The 19,536-nt window shown below is 48.1% G+C and overlaps 1 protein-coding gene and 1 long non-coding RNA gene across 3 annotated transcripts; one reads left to right on the top strand and one right to left on the bottom strand.

Moving 5' to 3' along the window:
- Positions 1–85: 85 nt before the first annotated feature.
- On the top strand, positions 86–13,151 carry LOC140421917 (uncharacterized). 2 transcript variants are annotated; one of them, XM_072506884.1, is made up of 2 exons: positions 86–179; positions 6,318–13,151. In XM_072506884.1, the coding sequence occupies exon 2, from the start codon at positions 6,676–6,678 to the stop codon at positions 7,933–7,935; it is 1,260 nt and encodes a 419-aa protein (XP_072362985.1). In that variant the 5' UTR covers positions 86–179; positions 6,318–6,675; the 3' UTR covers positions 7,936–13,151. The 2 variants fall into 2 exon arrangements, with proteins under 2 accessions (XP_072362985.1, XP_072362987.1); XM_072506886.1 differs by lacking the exon at positions 86–179 and adding an exon at positions 1,691–1,991.
- On the bottom strand, positions 12,078–19,458 carry LOC140421971 (uncharacterized). Its single transcript, XR_011947185.1, has 3 exons — positions 19,346–19,458; positions 15,384–15,713; positions 12,078–12,545 (listed from the first exon to the last, which is right to left on the bottom strand). It is a non-coding gene; the product is annotated as an uncharacterized lncRNA (long non-coding RNA).
- Positions 19,459–19,536: the final 78 nt, after the last annotated feature.

Below are 19,536 nucleotides of genomic sequence, written 5' to 3'. Positions count from 1 at the left end.
GAGCAGAGATTGCGCATGTGCGAGGGAAAGCTCACCCTTGACCTTCCTGCTGAGGCGTTGACCAATGGGAAGGGTTGGATGACCGGAAGGACTCTGGTCCTCCAAGGCAATCCGCGCGGGCTTTGTGTGAATGGAGCTTGGACGTCACAGACTGAACCTTCCTCCTGTCTCCAACATCTGTGAGTAACTCTTTTATTGTCGTCACAATTATTACAGAAACCAATTTACAAGGCTCCAGGCCTCATTACACTTCAAATTGACGATTAAACACACGTCAAATTGATGATTAAACAGTCACTTTACACAAAACAGCTGCAAGGCACAAGGCCCAATTACATTTCACAATAACGTTGGAACAGTCATTGAACACAAATAGCTGCAAGGCACAGGGCCGAAATACGTTTCCAGATACCAATTAACCAGTCACTTATCACAACCAGCCACAAGGCACAGGCCCTACACATAGTTCAAGTAACAATCGAACAGTCGCATCACACGAACAGTCGTGAGGCACAAGGCCTCGAAACCAAACGACCATTCCAAAGAAAAAAGGAACAAAAAAACCACAAGACACAAGTACATTTCGAGGTGACGACCTCTAAACACATAAGACAAGCAGTCGCGAGGCACAAGGCCCCGATACAATACGGCCGCTTCGGCAACAAGTATGACCCACAGGGCCTCGATACATTTTAACAGTGTCATATCAAACCCAATCATCAGGCACCAGGCCTCAATTCACCCCAGAAAAGATTTAACAGGATAGAATCAATCACCGAACACTAATCCCCGCTCACCCACCCCCGTTCACCCCGCCCTGCAGCCGACACCCCGGGGGAAAGGCCCCTCCTCGCTAAGAGCACAGACCACCGGAGAGCCAGACCCGGGCGCGGCGGAGGAGAGAGGGTTCCTCCCTCCTGGACCCCGCCCAAAGGCTCGGGACCATTAGGAGGGAGAGCAGTTTCGCACCAACTAGCGTTCCACCACAATTACTAATTACCATTTCAAGGAAACCCGAAATGAGTTGAATGTCATAGGCTGCTAAAGAAAACGAAGGCAAAGAAAACATGAAAACAAAATCCCTTAGTACTCATAGAAAAGTCCATAAAAAAAAGAGTCCATTAATTTTGCACGTTCCACATCATGACCCCAGCGCTCCAGCCGAAATTTCACAAGGAACAACATGTCCTAAAGTCCTCCAATGGCAGCGGCCAGAGTCGCTCCAATGTTGGCAACAGTCGACAACAGGGAAGAAAGTCCCAGAGTCAGTCCCAACCGCCCACAGGGCGTCCAGGGGGGGCCGAACCCCCGGAGACCCCAGGAACGGCAGCAACCCACCCCGGGCTGCAGGCCGCAGGCCGCCCATCGGGTATCCACTCCCGGTTCCGACCCGCCGCTTCCAGCAGCCTATCCAGCTGCCATCCTTCCTCCATTCCTTCGTCCTCCATTGGGCGAACTCAAACCCGCCGACAGCAAACCTCGCAGTCCGAAGCAGCGTCTCCGCAGCTCAAACGCTGACTTGAAACACGACTGGTCGCAGTACTCCGAAACCGGTCTTCTCCCCTTCCCTCGGGGACCAGGAGCAATGGGCGCCGAGTTGCTGTTTCACCCCATCCAGGAAGCTCCCAGAGGCGGCCTGCCTTTCGAATCGGCCCGGGGGCGGACACCAAGCTCGCACACAACCGCCCAAGCCTCCTCCACTTTTCACCCCAGGAGTTTGGACAGTGTCGGCGTAGCTCCCACAATCCCCCACGCTGGGGAACCCGCTCTATCCGCCGCACGGGCAGGTGATCAGGTACTGCGCATGTCCAAGGGTGAGGGGAAGCTGCACATGTGTGGAGGAAAGCCCAGCCCTGACCTTCCTGTGAGGTGTTGGCTAATGGATAGAGTTAGGACCGGAAGGACGCTGGTCCTCCAATCAGCGCGGGCTTTATGTGAAAGGAGATTGGGCTTCACACAGACTGAAACATCCTCCTGTGTCTCCAACATCTGTGAGTACCTCTTTTAATGTCGTCACAATTTTCAACACAGACTCATTTACAGGGCACAAGGCCCAATTACACTTCACATTAACGATTCAACAGTCACTGAACACGAAACAGCTGCAAGGCACAAGGCCCAATTACACTTCACATTAACGATTAAACGATCACTGACCACAAAACAGCTGCGAGGCGCCAGGCCCAATTACATTTCACGACAACGTTGTAACAGTCATTGAACACAAACAGCTGCAAAGCGCAGGGCCGAGATACATTTCCAAATACCAATTAACCAGTCATTTATCACAACCAGCCGCAAGGCACAGGCCCTACGTGTAGTTCAGGTAACAATCAAACAGGTTCATAACTCGAACAGTCGTAAGGCACAAGGCCATGAAACCAAACGACTGTTTTAAAAGTAAAAAGAAACAAGGAGACACAAAGCACAATTACATCGAGGCATCAACCTCCAAACACATACACAAGCAGTCGCGAGGCACAAGGCCCCAAAACCATACGACCACTCCAAAATAAAGTAAAGAAAAGAGAAATAAAACCCAAAAGTACAACACACGACACAGGCACGTTTCAAGGTAACGACTCTAAACACAAAAGACAAGCAGTCGCGAGGCACAAGGCCCCGATACAATACGGCCGCTCCAGTTACAAATATGACCCACAGGGCCTCAATTCTTTTTAACAGTATCATATCAAAACCCAATCACCAGGCACCAGGCCTTAATTTACCCCAGAAATGGTTTAACGGGGTAGAATCCATCACCGAACACTAATCCCTGCTCACCCACCCCCGTTCGCCCCGCCCTGCCGCCGACACCCCGGGGGAAAGGCCCCCCCTTGGCTGAGAGCACAGACCCCCCGGAGAGCCAGACCCGGGCGCGGCGGAGGAGAGAGGGTTCCCCTCTCCTGGACCCGCCCGAGGGCACAGGACCATTCGGAGGGAGAGCAGTTCTGCACTAACCAGCGTTCCACCACAATTACTAAATACCATTCCGGAGGACCGAAATGTGTTAAATGTTATAGGCTACTAAATAAAACAAAAGCAAGGAAAACAAGAAAGCAAATCCCTCATTATACATAGAAAAAGTCTGCAGAAAAAGTCCATTAATTTTGCAAGTTCCATAACACAGCACCGGCGCTCTTGCCGAAATTTCACGAGGAACAACATGTCCTCAAAGTCCTCCAATGGCAGCAGCCAGAGTCACTCCAATGTTGGCAACAGTCGACAACGGGGAGGAAAGTCCCAGAGTCAGTCCCAACCGCCCACAGGGCGTCCAGGGGGGCCGAACCCCCGGAGACCCCAGGAACGGCAGCAACCCACCCCGGGCTGCAGGCCGCGGGCCGCCCATCGGGTATCCACTCCTGGTTCCGACCCGCCGCTTCCAGCAGCCTATCCAGCTGCCATCCTTCCTCCATTCCTTCGTCCTCCATTGGGCGAACTCAAAACCGCCGACAGCAAACCTCGCAGTCCGAAGCAGCGTCTCCGCAGCTCAACCGCTGACTTGAAACACGACTGGTCGCAGTACTCCGAAACCGGTCTTCTCCCCTTCCCTCAGGGACCAGGAGCAATGGGCGCCGAGTTGCTGTTTCACCCCATCCAGGAAGCTCCCAGAGGCGGCCTGCTTTTCGAATCGGCCCGGGGGCGGACACCAAGCTCGCACACAACCGCCCAAGCCTCCTCCACTTTTCACCCCAGGAGTTTGGACAGTGTCGGCCTTAGCTCCCACAATCCCCCGCGCTGGGGAACCCGCTCTATCCGCCGCACGGGCGGGTGATCAGGTACTGCGCATGTCCAAGGGTGAGGGGAAGCTGCGCATGTGTGGAGGAAAGCCCAGCCCCTGACCTTCCTGTGAGGTGTTGGCTAATGGATAGAGTTAGGACCGGAAGGACGCTGGTCCTCCAATCAGCGCGGGCTTTATGTGAAAGGAGATTGGGCTTCACACAGACTGAAATGTCCTCCTGTCTCCAACATCTGTGAGTAAAACACTTTCTTTTCTCCCCCTGTCCATTTCTTGTCTCATTCTCACCTTCAATTGGTCACTTGCAGCAACTGAAGGGAAAGGAAGTCAATCCAGGGAGGGTGCAGACTCTGAAAAGCTTGGCCCAGGTCTCTCTCTCTGAAAGACATTGACATCCTTTGCTCCCTCAGCTTGACACATTTATTTGTCTGGCTAAAATGATGGTCTCTTTCCTAATGTTCACATTTAAAGGGCTGGTTTCCCCAGGAGATGGCTGACATTAAAGGGAACAGTAAACAGGACAAACCAAACCAATTACTTTCCTGTCGGAATACTCTCCACCATCAGCAAAGTGATGGAAGGGGTCATTAACAGCGCTATCAAGTGGTACTTACTCAGCAAAACCTGCTCACGGACGCTCAGTTTGGGTTCCACCAGGGTCACTCAGCTCCTGTCCTCATTCCAGCCTTGGTTCAATCATGGACAAAAGAGGTGAATGCCAGAGGTGAGAGTGACTGCCCTTGGTATCAGGGCAGCATTTGACCGACTATGGCATCAAGGAGCCCCAGCTAAACTGGAGTCAGTGGGAATCGGGGGAAACTCTCCGCTGGTTGGAGTCATACCTGGCACAAAAAAAGATGGTTGTAGTGGTTGGAGGTCAATCATCTCAGCTGCAGGAGTTCCTCAGGGCACACTCCTAGGCCCAACCATCTTTAGCTGCTTCATCAATGACCTACCTTTCATCATAAGGCCAGAAGTGGGGATGTTTGTGGATGACTGCACAATCTTTAGCACCATTCATGACTCCAGATAATGAAGCAGTCCATGTCCAAATGCAGCATGTCCTGCACAGTATCCAGATGTTGGCTGATAAGTGGCAAATCACATTTGTGCTTCACAAGTGCCAGGCAACGACCATCTCCTACCAAGGAGGATCTAACCACTGCCTCTTGACATTAGCATTGGTGAATCCTCCACAACCAACATCCTGAGGGTTATCATTGATCAGAAACTGAACTGGACTAGCCATATTAATATGGTGGCCACCAGGGCAGGCCAAAGGCTACAGCGGCTAACGCACCTCCTGACCCCCAAAGCCTCTCCACCATCTACAAGGCACAAGTCAGGCATGTAACAGAATAATCACTACTTGCCTGGTTGAGTGCAGCTCCAACATGCTGCTCTACACCATCCAGAACAAAGCAGCCCGCTTGACTGCTCCACATTCCATGAATATTCAAACACTCCACCACCGACGAACAGTGGCAGCCGTGTATACCATCTACAAGATACACTGCAGTAACTCACCAAGGTTCCTCCGACAGCACCTTCCAAACCCACAACCACTACTATCTAGAAGGCCAAGAGCAGCAGATAGTTGAGAACCCCACTACCTGGAGGTTCTCCTCCAAGTCACTCACCAGACAGACTTGGAAATATATCGCCCTTCCTTCATTGTTGCTGGGGCGACATCCTGTAACTCCTTCCCTGACAGCACAGGGTGTGTACCTACAACTCAAGGACTGCAGCGGTTCAAGAAGGCAACTCATCACCACCTTCTGAAGGGCAACTAGGGATGGGCAATAAATGCTGGCTGAACCAGCGACTCCCACATCCCGTAAATGAATTTTAAAAAATGTTATATTGCACAGAGATATATCTAGTGTTATATAGAATGTATTAGATATATTATTGATGGTTCTGTAATGAAATACATGTATTATTAGTTCTACCTACGTTATATATTTCCAGTCATACAGTCATTGCAGCACTTATGGAATCCATTTGGGAACTCAAGTCAATGCTGACTCTCTGTACAGCAATCCAGTCAGTGCCATTCCCCCTCGATATCCCTGTTCCCCTGAAAGCTTATTTTCTTCATATATTATTTTGAATTATTGATCATCTCGACTTCCACAACGCTTGTGGGCAGTGAGTTCCCTGTCATGACCACTCCATGACTAAATAAAGTTCTTCCTCAGAATTTCCCTATCTCTAATCAGTAAATGTATTTATATGGAGATTCTCTACTCTTGTACAGGTTTTAGTGAGTTTAGATTTGTTGATCAGCACCTTCAGGAAAATTGGGAGGGAAAGTAAGTGAATATAGGTCTCTCTGTCCAGGGTAGGAAGCAGTGAGCTTGGATTTGTCAATCAGCCTGAATCAGCACCTTCAGGAGAATTGGAAGGGGGAATATTAGATACAGCAGAGTGAGAATGGAGGGAGAGTGTGTGGGATTGAGATTTAGAGCATTTCAGGGAAAGAGAGAGGAAAGAATGTTCGATAGAAACTAGAATTGTATGTTCTGAGTTTCTATCCTGTACTAACAATGATTACTGTTGTAAAATCTGTTTGCAGGAAGTTCGAACAAGAGGAGTTTGAGGCCGAGATCTCAAACTAAATATCACGCAAGAACTGACTGAGTCACTCAATTCTTGGGATCATTGGCCTTTGAATCTAGAAGGAGAAATGTTTGTCTATTCTGTCTGCTTCAAGAGATTTTAAACATCAGTGTGTCTGGAAAAGCACTGAGACACACACACACACCCGTGTGAGACTGTTACAGAGCACTGACTGTGGAAAGAACTTTAACCAGTGACACAGCCTGAACAAATACTACACCATTCACAGAAGGGAGAGACTGTACATGTGTTCTGTGTGTGGCCGAGTCTTCAACTGATCATCCAACGTGGTGAGACGCAAGATCACCCGGACCATGGAGAAACCATGGAAATGTGAGGATTGTGGGAAGGGATTCAGAGCCCCACACAAGCTGGAAAGGCATCAAAGCAGTCACACTGGAGAGAAGCCGTTCACCTGCTCTCAGTGTGAAAAGGGATTCACTGACATTAGCAGCCTGCGGAAACACGAACGAGTTCACACTGGGGAGAGGCCTTTCACCTGCTCTCAGTGTGAAAAGGGATTCACTGACATTGGCAGCCTGCGGACACACGAACGAGTTCACACTGGAGAGAGGCCTTTCACCTGCTCTCAGTGTGAAAAGAGATTCACTAACATTAGCAGCCTGCGGACACACGAACGAGTTCACACTGGAGAGAGGCCTTTCACCTGCCCTCAGTGTGAAAAGGGATTCGCTGACATTGGCAGCCTGCGGAGACACGAACGAGTTCACACTGGAGAGAGGCCTTTCACTTGCACTCAGTGTGAAAAAAGATTCAATTATATTGGCAACCTGCGGCAACACGAACGAGCTCACACTGGAGAGAGGCCTTTCACCTGCTCTCAGTGTGAAAAGAGATTCAATTTCATTGGCAACCTGCGGAGACACGAACGAGTTCACACTGGAGAGAGGCCTTTCACCTGCTCTCAGTGTGAAAAGAGATTCAATGTCATTGGCAACCTGCGGCAACACGAACGAGTTCACACTGGGGAGAAGCCTTTCACCTGCTCTCAGTGTGAAAAGGGATTCAGTAACATTGGCCACCTGCGGCAACACAAACGAGTTCACACTGGAGAGAGGCCTTTCACCTGCTCTCAGTGTGGAAAGGGATTCACTAACATTAGCAGCCTGCGGAGGCACGAACGAGTTCACACCGGGGAGATGCCATTCACCTGCTCTGACTGTGGGAAGGGATTCTTTCAGTTGTCCGACCTGCAGAGTCACCAGAGAGTTCACACCGGGGAGAAGCCGTTCATCTGCACTGTGTGTGATAAGGGATTTGCTCATTCATCCCACCTGCTGAAACACAATGTCAATCACACCAAGAGCAGGCCCTTTAAATGCTCTGACTGCAAGAGGGGTTTCAAAAGCTCTCAGCTACTGATGTCCCACCAGCGCTTTCACTCTGAGGAGAGACCGTTCAGCTGCTCTCATTGCACAAAGAGCTTTAGTACCTCATCCAACTTGCGGAGACACCAGCGAGGTCACACTGGGGAGAGCCCGTTCACCTCGCCGACTGGGAAAAGATTCACTCGGTCATCACTTGCTGAGCCACAACGTCACTCACACCAATGAGAGACCCTTTTAAATGCTCCGACTGTGGGAGTGGGTTTCAAAGCTCTTGGGTACTGATGGAACACCAGTGCATTCACACTGAGGAGAGACCGCTCAGCTCCTCTCACTGCGACAAAGAGGTTTCAAACATCATCCACATTGCGGAGACATCAGCGAGTTCACACTGGAAAGAAGCCATTCACCTGCTCTCACTGTGGGGAGGGATTCACTCAGTCGTCCAACACGCTGAGACACCAAAGGGTTCACAAGTGATGATGGGTTAGATTCTGCTGTTATTCCTGCTGTTAATCACATCCAGGACTGAACCTGGAGTGGGTGGAGGGATTTGTCTCCTCGTCAACACCTGGTGCTCGGATGTGGCGACCCTGGGGAACTACTGCTCCCTGGACCTGGAATACCTGACTGTGAAGTGCCATCCATACTGCCTTCCATGGAGTTCACTTCTGCCATCATCACGGCGGTCTACATCCCACCCCAGGCGGAAGTGAAGAAGGCGCTTGATGAATTGTAACCGCTATAAATAACAATGAAACAGAATACCTGGCGGCCTTGTTCATCGTGGCCGGGGACTTTAACCAGGCCAACCTCAAGTGTGTACTGCCAAAATTCCACCAACACATCTCCTGTCCCGACAGGGGCCCCAACATCCTTGACCATTGCCACAAAAACATCAAGGGCGCCTGATGATCCATCCCCTGACCGCACTTCGGAAAATCGGACCACAAGATGGCGCTCCTTCTCTCGGCGTACAAGCAGAAACTTGAGCGGGAAAATCCGGTTAAGAAGGTTGTGCAAATGCTGGTTTGAGGCAAAAGAGCTCCTACGTGACTGGTCCATATTCAAGAACTCGGCAGTTAGCCGAAACGAGTATGTCAGCACCATCACAGGCTTCATCAGCAAGTGTGTAGAAGATTGTGTGCCAAAGAAGGTAGTACATACGTTACCCAACCAGAAACCATGGCTTAATCGGGAGATTCACTCCCGACTGGTCTGAGGCGTTCAAGTCAGGCAACCCTGACCTGTACAAAAAAATCTAGGTACAACCTCTGCAAAGCCAACAGGGATACCAAGAGACAACAGAAGAGTTGTCCAGACTAAGCAAGAATCATGGACTCTCATCGATTGTGGCAAGGCGTAAACAACATAATGCGCTAAAAAGCAAAGCCGAGTAGAATCTTTAGCAACAGTGCTTCCCCTTCCCAACAAACGCAATGCATTCTATGCTTATTTCGAGCAGGAAATCAACAAACCTTTGTCATCTGCCCCAGCAGCCTTGGACACGCCCATGCCCACCGTCACAGCCTCCAAAGTCAGATTGGCCTTCTTGAAAGTGAAGCCTCGGAAAGCGACAGGTCCTGACGGGAGTCCCTGCCATACACCCAGATCATGTGCGGACATCCTCAACCTTTCCCTCCTCCGTTCTGAGGTTTCCACCTGCTTCAAGAAGACCACCATCATACCGGTGCCAAAGAAGAACCAGGCAACGTGCCTCAATGACATTGATCATTATGAAATGCTTAGACCACAGCTGGAGTAATGTGTGCAGTTTTACTCCCCTTGCCTTAGGAAAGGTATTGCCACAGAGGAACAGCAACAAAGTTTGACCAGACTTGTCCCGGGTATGGCAGGACTGTCCTATGAAAGCAGATTGGGGAAACTAGGCCTCTTTTCTCTAGAGTTCCAAGGAATGAGAGGGGATTTCATTGAAACTTACAAAATCCATAAAGGAATAGACAGGGTGGGTGCAGGTGAGAGGTTTCCCCTGGTTGGAGAGTCTGGAACCCGGGGACACAATTTCAAACTAAGGGAGAAGCCACTTAGGACCGGTCTCGGAGGAGACATTTCTTTACTCCTCGGGTTGTGAATCTTTGGAATTCTCTACCCCAGAGGGCTGTGGAAGCTCAGTCACTGAGTGTGTTTAAAGCAGAGACCGACAGATTTCTTTTTTTTTTTGTTTAATAAATTATTTTTTTCGAATTAAGGGGCAGTGTAGCGAGGCCAATTCACCAATGCTGCACATCAAATTTGGTTGTGGATCTGAGACCCACAAGGCACTAGGAGAATGTGCAAACTCCACATGGACAGTGACCCAGGGCCAGGATCGAACGCAGGTTCTTGGTGCCGTGAGGCAACAGTGCTAACCACTGGGCAACCGTGCCACCCAACTGACAGATTTCTAAATATCAATAACCCATATGGATATGGAGATAGTGTGGGGAAAAAGACATTGAATCATAGGATCATAGTATTTACAGGGCAGAAGGAGGCCATTTGGCCCATTGAGTCTGCACCGGCCCTTGGAAAGAGCACCCGATCAAAGTCCACACCCCCACCCTATCGCCGTAACCCAGTAACCCCACCCAACCTTTTTGGACATTAAGGGCATTTTAGCATGGCCAATTCACCTAACCTGCACATCTTTGGACTGTGGGAGGAAACCCACTCAGACACCTGGAGAAAGTGCAAACTCCGCACAGATAGTAACCCAAGCCGGGAATCGGACCTGGGACCCGGGAGCTGTGAAGCAACTGTGCTAACCAGTGTGCTACCATGAAATGGATGATCAGCCATGATCGCATTGAATGGCGGCGCAGGATCGATGGGCTGAATGGCCAACTCCTGCTCTGATGCTCCAATGGTATAAAGATCGGTAGGAAAGTAAACTGTGAAGAGGACATAAGGAGACTACAAAGGATAGAGGTAGGTTATGTGAGTGGGAAAAGATCTGCCAAATGGAGAATAATGTGAGAAAATGAGAAATTGTCCATGTTGCCAGAAGAATAAAACAGTTTCTGATCTGAATAGTGAGAGATTGTAGAGCTCTGAGACTCCGAGGTATCTGGGTGTCCAAGAGCATGAATCACAAAAAGGGAATTGAATACAAAAGTAGGGAGGTTGTGCTTCAGTTATACAGGACATTGATGAGTCCACATCTGGAGCACTGTGTATAGTCTTGCTCTCATTTAAGGAAGGATGTAAATGTGTTGGAAGCAGTTCAGAGAAGGTTTACTGGACTCGTACCTGGAATTGGAGGCTGGTCTTATGAGGAATGATTGGACGGGCTGGGCTTGTGTCCGATGGAGTTTAGGTGACTTGATTGAACCGTATCAGATCCTGAGGGGCCTTGACAGGGTGGATGTGGAAAGGATGTTTCCTCTTGTGGGAGAATCTAGAAATTGGAGTCACTTTAAAAGTAACAACTTGCCTATTTAAGGCAGAGGAGAACTTTTTTCTCTCAGAGTTGGGAGTCTTTGGAACTCTCTTCCTCAAAGGGCAGTGGAAGCAGAGTCTTTGAATATTTTGAAGAATGAGTTGAATAGATTCTTGATAAGCAAGGGGGTGAATGGTTATCGGGGGGAATGTGGAATTGAGGTTACAATCAGATCAACTTATTAAATGGTGGAGCAGGCTCGAGGGGCCGAGTGGCCTACTCCAGCTCCTAATTTGTATGTTATCACATCCTATATAATAGATTGTAGCATTTTACCTCCAACTGATGTCAAGCTAATGGGTCTGTGGTTCCCCGTTTTCTCTCTCACTCCTTAAATAGTGTGGTTACATTTACTACCTTCCAATCTGCAGGAACCATTCCAGAATCTATAGAATTTTGAAAGATGATCACCAATGTACCCACTATCTCTCCAGCCGCCTCTTTCAACACTCTGGGATGGAGAGCATCAGCTTTTGGGGATTTATTAACTTTCAACCACATTAATTTCTCCAGTATTACTTTCTCACTAATACTAATCTCTTTCAGTTCCTCGTGCTCACTGGTCCCTTGGTTCTCTAGTGTTTTAGGACAATTTCTGTATCTTCCTCTGTGAAGACAGACACACATTGTTTAGTTTCGCTGAAATTTCCTTATTCCCCATCATAAACCCTTCTGTCTCTGCCTGGAATGGACCCACATTGGTCTTTGCGAATCTTTTCCTTTTCACATTTTATAGGAACTTTTCCAATCGTTTTTTTATGTTTCTAGCCAGTTTGCTCTCGTCTTCTATTTTCTCTTTATGAGTTTCTTGATCCTCCTTTGTAAATACTAAAACAAGTTTCCAATCCTCAGGGTTACACTTATTTTGGCAACTATATGAGTGATAAGATCTCTTATTTTATCTTCAAAAATGAGCCCAAGATCTGGTTGATTGGAGGTGTCCAAAAATACAACTTTATTGCTAATTATCCACCTCAATTCTCTTACATAAAAATAATTCAAAATTCAGATCAAATAATACGTCAAAACATAACAAAGAGAGTTAAACAAAAACATTGGGGAAACACGGTAGCATTGTGGATAGCACAATTGCTTCGCCGCTCCAGGGTCCCAGGTTCAATTCCGGCTTGGGCCACTGTCTGTGCGGAGTCTGCACATCCTCCCCGTGTCTGCGTGGGTTTCCTTCGGATGCTCTGGTTTCCTCCCACAGTCCAAAGATGTGCAGGTTAGGTGGATTGGCCAGGATAAATTGCCCTTAGTGTCCAAAATTGCCCTTAGTGTTGGGTGGGGTTACTGGATTATGGGGATAGGGTGAAGGTGTTGACCTTGGGTAGGGTGCTCTTTCCAAGAGCCGGTGCAGACTCGATGGGCCGAATGGACTCCTTCTGCACTGTTAATTCTATGAAATAAGAAAATATTAGGAAATCAATAGATGGTTCAGAATTTCTTAAAGCATGAATATAGAACAAACTTTAGTCATGAAACTATTCTTAAAGAAATTCTTATCAATGGTCTAACCCCTTATTGGTTTCAAATTCTCAGCTGAGGCTTCCTGATTTAATCAGAAAACTCTGTCACTTGGAGCATGATTTGTTATCCAGGCATTGGTCTTTACTGAAGATTCATTAATGTCTATCAAGTTAATTAAATGTCTACATGCTCCCGCCACGTGTACCAATCCTCTGAAGATAAGGCGTTCTGCATTAACCTTGCTTGTTGCTAAGGCTTTGCTACATTTTGTAAATGTTTCTGTTGCTGAGGCTGCGATACGTTTTCATTGCTAGATGTATTTGTAGAACAATGTTTTATTCATGACGAGGGCTTTTATGCAACTTTTCTTGAAACTGTGTTAGATTCTGACACATATTAAGTTGCTGTACAGCAATTCTCATATTTTTATCTGAAACAATTTCTGCCTGTATGTATACTGAATTTAAGAATTATACTGCATTGATTCTTCAAGGTACCAATAAATCAGTGAAGCAATAAATCTGTAATCTATCAATGAGCCTCTTCCTTTGACTTAATGGAATCTTTAATGTTTCTTGATAGTCACGGTTGCGTCACTTTTCCTGTTGGATTTTTGTTTCTTAAAGGAATCTATATTTTATGTAAATATGTGATAATTCCTTAAATGCGATTGCCTGTGTTTCATTACACATTTTATTGTATGTTCCCAATCAACTTGCCCCTCATAGCTTGACAGTTTCCTTCTGAGACAGAACCATGTAACCACCATAGCCTATCTTCATCTGAACTGCATGCATTGGGGTTCCAAACAGAAACAGGAACTATCTGTCATCTACCTTCCAAACACCCTTTCACTCTGTGATCCTTATGAAATTTGCCACAAGGCTCAAGAGCATCAGTCATGAGAAGGCCAGTCCAGCAGAAAGAAACCCTCCGACCCTCCCCATTGACCAACTGACAGAATGAACACAATGCAGTCCTGGATGTAATTGAGAGCAGAAACAATAACAACAGAATCCAACCCCTGTAATCAATTGTGACCATGTTGGTGTCTCAGCAAGTTCGAGAAAGCACAGAATCCCTTCTCACACTGAGAGCAGGTGAACGGCTTCTCCCCAGCGTGAACTCGCTGGTGCCTCCGCAGTGTGGATGATTCACAGAATCCCTTCCCACAGTGAGAGCAGATGAATGGCCTCCCCAGTGTGAACCCACTGGTGCCTCTGCAGGCTGGATAATTGAGTGAATCCATTCCCACACCGAAAGCAGGTGAACGGTCTCTCCCCAGTGTGAACTCACTGGTGTGTCTGCAGGGTGAATGACTGACTGAATCCTTTCCCACAAAGAGAGCAGCTGAATGGTCTCAGCCAAGTGTGAATGCGCCAATGAGCTTCCAGTACAAATAGGCACTGCAGTTGACCATTTGGCCCATTGAATTTGCTCAACCCTGTAATAAGCTCAATGGCCGATCTAGCTCAGCACCATTTCCCTTAGTGACTTCAACATCTCGAAACCTATCAACTCGATCTGGAAAATACTTGATGACTTGAGGCTCCACAGTCCTCTGGAGCAGAGAATTCCAAAGCTTCACCACATCCTGGAGTGAAGAATTCGCTCCTCATCTTAACTTTCAGTCCATTTTCCTACCTGTTCCCCGTGCCCCTCAACTCCCTCGTCAATCAGAATTCTGTCTAACTTCACGGCGCCAAGGACCCAGGTTCAATCCCGGCCCCAGGACACTGCGTTTGGAGTTTGCACAGTCTCTCCGTGTCTGTGTGGGTCTCATCCCCACAGCCCAAAGATGTGCAGGGTTGGTGGATTGGCCATTCTAAATTGGCCCTTAATTGGAAAAAACATGAATTGGGTACCTTAAATGAAAAAATTATGTTTTGGCGAGGGAGGGGGGGTGGGGGGGCACAATCAAATCCAGTGACTACCCACATATACTTTGTGTCAGGTTGGTGTCAATGTCCACCCCCTCACTTTTCATCCGAGTCTCAGGAGGTTGGAGACTGCTCCGGACAAGTAATGGCGGACGCAGCTCCCACAATCCTCCCATGCTGGAGAAACTGCTTTATCCCAGATGGGTGGGTGGTCTGGAACTGCACATGTCCAAGGGAGAGGGACCCTTAATTGAAAAAAAGACTGGGCACGTATAATAAAACAAATAATTCTGTCTAGCTTATTCTTGAATATATTCAATGACTCCCAGACTCCACTGGACCCTGGGGGAAACAAATTCCAGAGATTAACAACCCTCTGAGATAAGAGATTACTGAAAATATATAACATGGTTGCAGTACAATATTAAAAGACTAGAAATAATAATAAATGTACTTTACAGGTCCAGATGGAGCAGGTTAAAGAGGTGTGAATTGTCTCAAGCCAGGACAGTTGGTAGGATTTCGCAAGCCCAGGCCAGATGGTGGGGGGTGAATGTAATGCGACATGAATCCAAGGTCTTGGTTGAGGCTGTACTCATGTGTGCGGAACCTAGCTATAAGTTTCTGCTTGGCGATTCTGCATTGTTGGGTTGCAAAATCCTATCGACTCTCCTGGCTTGAGACAATTCACATCTCTTTAACCTGTGATTATCCCTCTCTCCAGTTGCTCTGTCTGGACCTGTAAAGACTTAATTACCTGCAAAGACTCTCATTCAACAGTATCGTCTTGCATCATTGACTTTATCTATCTATATGTTTCTGGAACCCACCTCTTCATTCACCTGAGGAAGGAGCTGTGCTCTGAAAGTTAGTGATTCGAAACAAACCTGTTGGACTTTTAACGTGGTGTTGTGAGACTTCTTACTTTTACTTTAACACGATCAATAATCACACTCCATGGTTACGTTGCAGAAATTGTCACTCAATTCTCCTGGAACCAGCCCAATGTGATTCTTCATTCCTGTGTTTACTGCCATTGTGTTCCTTTGCCTGACTGGCAACCCTTAACCCCAGAGGTGTCTTGCTGTGATGGTTCTCCGGATTGGATTGGATTTGTTTATTGTCACGTGTACCGTATTCAGGTCCCGATAAACCAAGTGACTCTTCCAAATCCTGAAGTGATGTTTGTTTTTTTCTGCAAATCTTCATCTAATATCCTGTAAGATGCAAGTTGAGAACAGACAATTCTAGTTTCTATAAAACATTCTTTCCTTTCTCATTCTCCAAAAGCTGTAAATTTCCACCCAACACACTCTCCCTCCATTCTCACTCTACAGTATGTAATATTTATCTTCTCTAATCCTCCCAAATCTCGAAAGGTGCTGCTTCAGGCTGATTCACAGATCCATGCTCACTGCTTCCTGTCCTGGACAGAGGCCTGAAAATCTCCATGCAGGCTGCCAGACAGGAATATGTCTATAATACCAACTCAAAATGTGTGCAACATACAAACTTCCTTTCGCTTCAGTTGCTGCAAGTCACCAAAGTCCCCTCAGAATGAGAAAAGAAATGGAAAGGTAAAGTAGAGTTGGAGAGGCTACTCCCTCTTAATAATAATCGGGGGCAGCACAGTGGCGCAGTGGGTTAGCACTGCGGCCTCACAGCACTGAGATCCCAGATTTGATTCCGGCTTTCGGACACTGTGTGGAGTTTGCACATTCTCCCCGTGTTTGTGATGGTTTTGTCCCCACAACCAAAAAGATGTGCAAACTAGGTGGATTGGCCACGCAAAATTGCCCCTTAATTGGGGAAAAAAATGAATTGGGTACCCTAAAATTTTTAAATAATAATCTTTATTATTGTCACAAGTCGGCTTACATTAACACTGCAATGGGGCGGTACGGTGACGCAGTGGTTAGCTCTGCCGCCTCACGGCGCCAAGGTCCCAGGTTAGATTCTGGATCGGGGTCACTGTCCGTGTGGAGTTTGCACATTCTCTCTGTGTTTGCCTGGGTTTTGTCCACACAACCCACAGTTGTGCAGGGTAGGTGGATTGAACACGCTAAATTGCCCCTTAATTTTAAAAGATGAATTGGGTAATCTATATTTTAAAAAAAACACTGCAATGAAGTTACTGTGAAACTCCCCTAGTCACCACATTCGGCGCCCGTTAGGGTACACAGAAGGAGAATTCAGAATGTTCAATTCACCAAACGCACGTCTTTCAGGCATTCTAGATGGGCAGCCTGGTAGCCCAGTGGTTAGCACCGTTGCTTCACATCTCCAGGGTCCCAGGTTCGATTCCGGCTTCGGTCACTGTCTGTGGAAATCTGTGTCAGCGTAGGTTTCGTACGGGTGCTCCAGTTTCCTCCCACAGTGCAAAGATGTGCAGGTTAGGAGGATTGACCATGATAAATTGCCCTTAGTGTCCAAAATGGTTAGGTGGAAGTTCCGGTGGCGGCTAAGGAGGAGTAAGTCGCACACTTGGTGGCTCTCAATCCAGTCGGACTTTTCCCCTGACTTTTTTGTACTTTTGAGTGCTAGTTTGGAAGGCATAGGCACTCAGGCACTGACTCCAGACACAGGTGTATGGAATTAAGAAGCAGAAAGAATCGCAAACAGTTGAAGAAGTGGGCAAACAAGGGCAGTGTACAAGCTGCTGCTGAGGACAATATGGCCGACGTCCGGACCGCGGTGCAGACAGCCCAGCCAACGACGGAGCATCTGTTGAAGGTCATTCAAGAGTGCTTTACTGTTTTGCAGCGGAACAGTTGAGACCTGATTCAGAAGGACATCGAGGGCTTGAGCATAGGCTGGATGCCCAGGATCGTACGATCCAGAAGTTGGAAAAGGCGCTGGAGGAGCAGGAGGATAACCAAAACGGTGGTGGAAGCGGAGATAGAGAGGCTGAAGGACCAACAAAAAAGGCTTCTGGAGAAGGTAGAGGACCTGGAAAATAGGTCGCATCAGCAGAATTTGAGAATCGTTGGTCTCCCGGAGGGGGCTGAGGGAGACGGTGCCGCGATGTGGCGGGCATGTTCCAGAAGCTGTTGGGAGATGATGACTTCCCGCGCCCGGTGGAAGTGGACAGGGCGCACAGGGCGCTGGTGAGGCAGCCGCGAGAGGCGCCCCCCCTCCCCCGAGCGATGGTGGCCCGGTTTCACAGGTTCCTGGACAAGGAGCGGGTGCGACAGTGGGCTAAGCGTACGCGGAGCTGCCATTGGAATAACAGTGCCATGCGCATCTACCAGGACCTGAGCGTGGAGGTGACCAGAAGAAGGGCAGGCTACAGGCAAGTCAAAGAGATTCTGTTTAAGAAGCAGGTGAAGTTTGGGCTGCTGTATCCGGCTCACCTGTGGATCACACACGAGGGACGGCACCATTACTTTGAGGAGCCCGAGGATGCGATGGACTTCGCCAAGAGAGGAGGGCTGGTGCCGAACTGAGGACTTTGTGGACATGGGTTAATAAGACACTGGGCGATGTTTTCACTCATCGGGGGGGGGGGGGGTGGCGGGGGCGGGGCAGGTGGATGAATACTTCTTACACTGCAAATAAGAGGTGCAGGTGTTGGAGAACCAGCGCTGTCTGGAGGTTTGTTTGGCGAAGGCCGAGGAGAATTATAAGGAGGCCCGAGTAAGCTATTGCTGAAGGAGGTTAACGCAGCAAGACTCCCTATTTACTCAGCAGGTTGAGAAAAGTTGAAAGATTGCGAGGCAGAAGTTGTACGAGTTTGGGAGTAACCCGAGCAAATACAAAGGCCGACTTTGGAGCGAATTTCTCTGTGCGGCTTGGCAAAGGGAAAAGGGTCACGAAGACGGAGGAAATAAACAGGAATTTCGGGAATTCTATGCAGGATTATACAAGTCTGAGCAGTCTGGTGATGTATTGGCAGTGTGGGGCATTATTTATTTTCCTTGAATCTCCCGGAAGCCTCAGAAAGCCAGCATGAGGCTCTTAATGCTACTCTTTCTAGGGAAGCGATGTCAAAGACCATGGAGGAGCTTCAGCCAGGTAAAGCGCTGGGACCACATGGCTGTGGGTGTGGGTTTTATAGGGGATTTGAGGTTTACTGTTGGAACTATTTGTGGGTTTGTATTATCACTTTGACTCAAGTATGCTGCCATTGACTCTTTCTGAGGCTTATGTCTGTTTGATTCTGAAGCGGACAAGGATCGAGGGAGCGCATCTCTTATCAGCCAATCTATCTTTTGAATGTTGACTTGAAACTGCTATCTAAAGTTTTGGTGAGAAAGCTGGAGGGCATCCTTCCAACAATCAATTTATTTTTTAAATTTAGAGTACCCAATTCATTTTTTCTAATTTAGGGACAATTTAGCTTGGCCAATCCACCTCCCCTGCATATCTTTGGGTTGTGGGGGTGAAACCCACACAAACACGGGGAGAATGTGCAAACTCCACATGGTCAGTGACCCAGAGCCGCGATGAAACCTGGGACCTCGGTGCCGTGAGGCAGCAGTGCTAACCACTGCACTACCGTGCTGCCCTCCATCTGACAATCATGAGGGAGGACCAGTCTGACCTCGCTCTGCATCACTAACCAGCTGAGCTAAATTGGCTCCTAATTATATTACAAGCTGGGCAGCGGCAGGGTTCATGAATGTCGTATTTGGGCTTCTGAGAAGATCTCGACAAATAAATGTGTCAAGCTGAGGGAGCAAAGGATGTCAATGTCTTTAAGAGAGAGAGAGAGACCTGAGCCAAGCTTTCCAGACTCTGCACCCTCCCTGGATTCACTTCCTTTCCCTTCAGTTGCTGCAAGTGACCAATTGAAGGTCAGAATGAGAAACGAAATGGAAAGGGGGAGAAAAGAAAATGTTTTACTCACAGTTGTTGGAGACGGAAGGAGGTTTGCATCCTTGTGAAGTTCAATCGAGCAGTCACACAAAGCCCGAGCTGATTAGCAGGAGGACCATCCTTCTGGTCCTCCAACTCTTGCCATTGGTTAATACCTCAGGTAAAAGGTCAGAAGGCGGGCTACCCGTTGCACATGCACAGCCTCCCCTCTCCCTTGGACAT

The sequence above is a fragment of the Scyliorhinus torazame genome, chromosome 5 (assembly GCF_047496885.1).
Source record: "Scyliorhinus torazame isolate Kashiwa2021f chromosome 5, sScyTor2.1, whole genome shotgun sequence".
NCBI lineage: Eukaryota > Metazoa > Chordata > Chondrichthyes > Carcharhiniformes > Scyliorhinidae > Scyliorhinus > Scyliorhinus torazame.
Note: the sequence above shows the minus strand (reverse complement) of the source record. Positions and strands in the feature narration are given on the sequence as shown.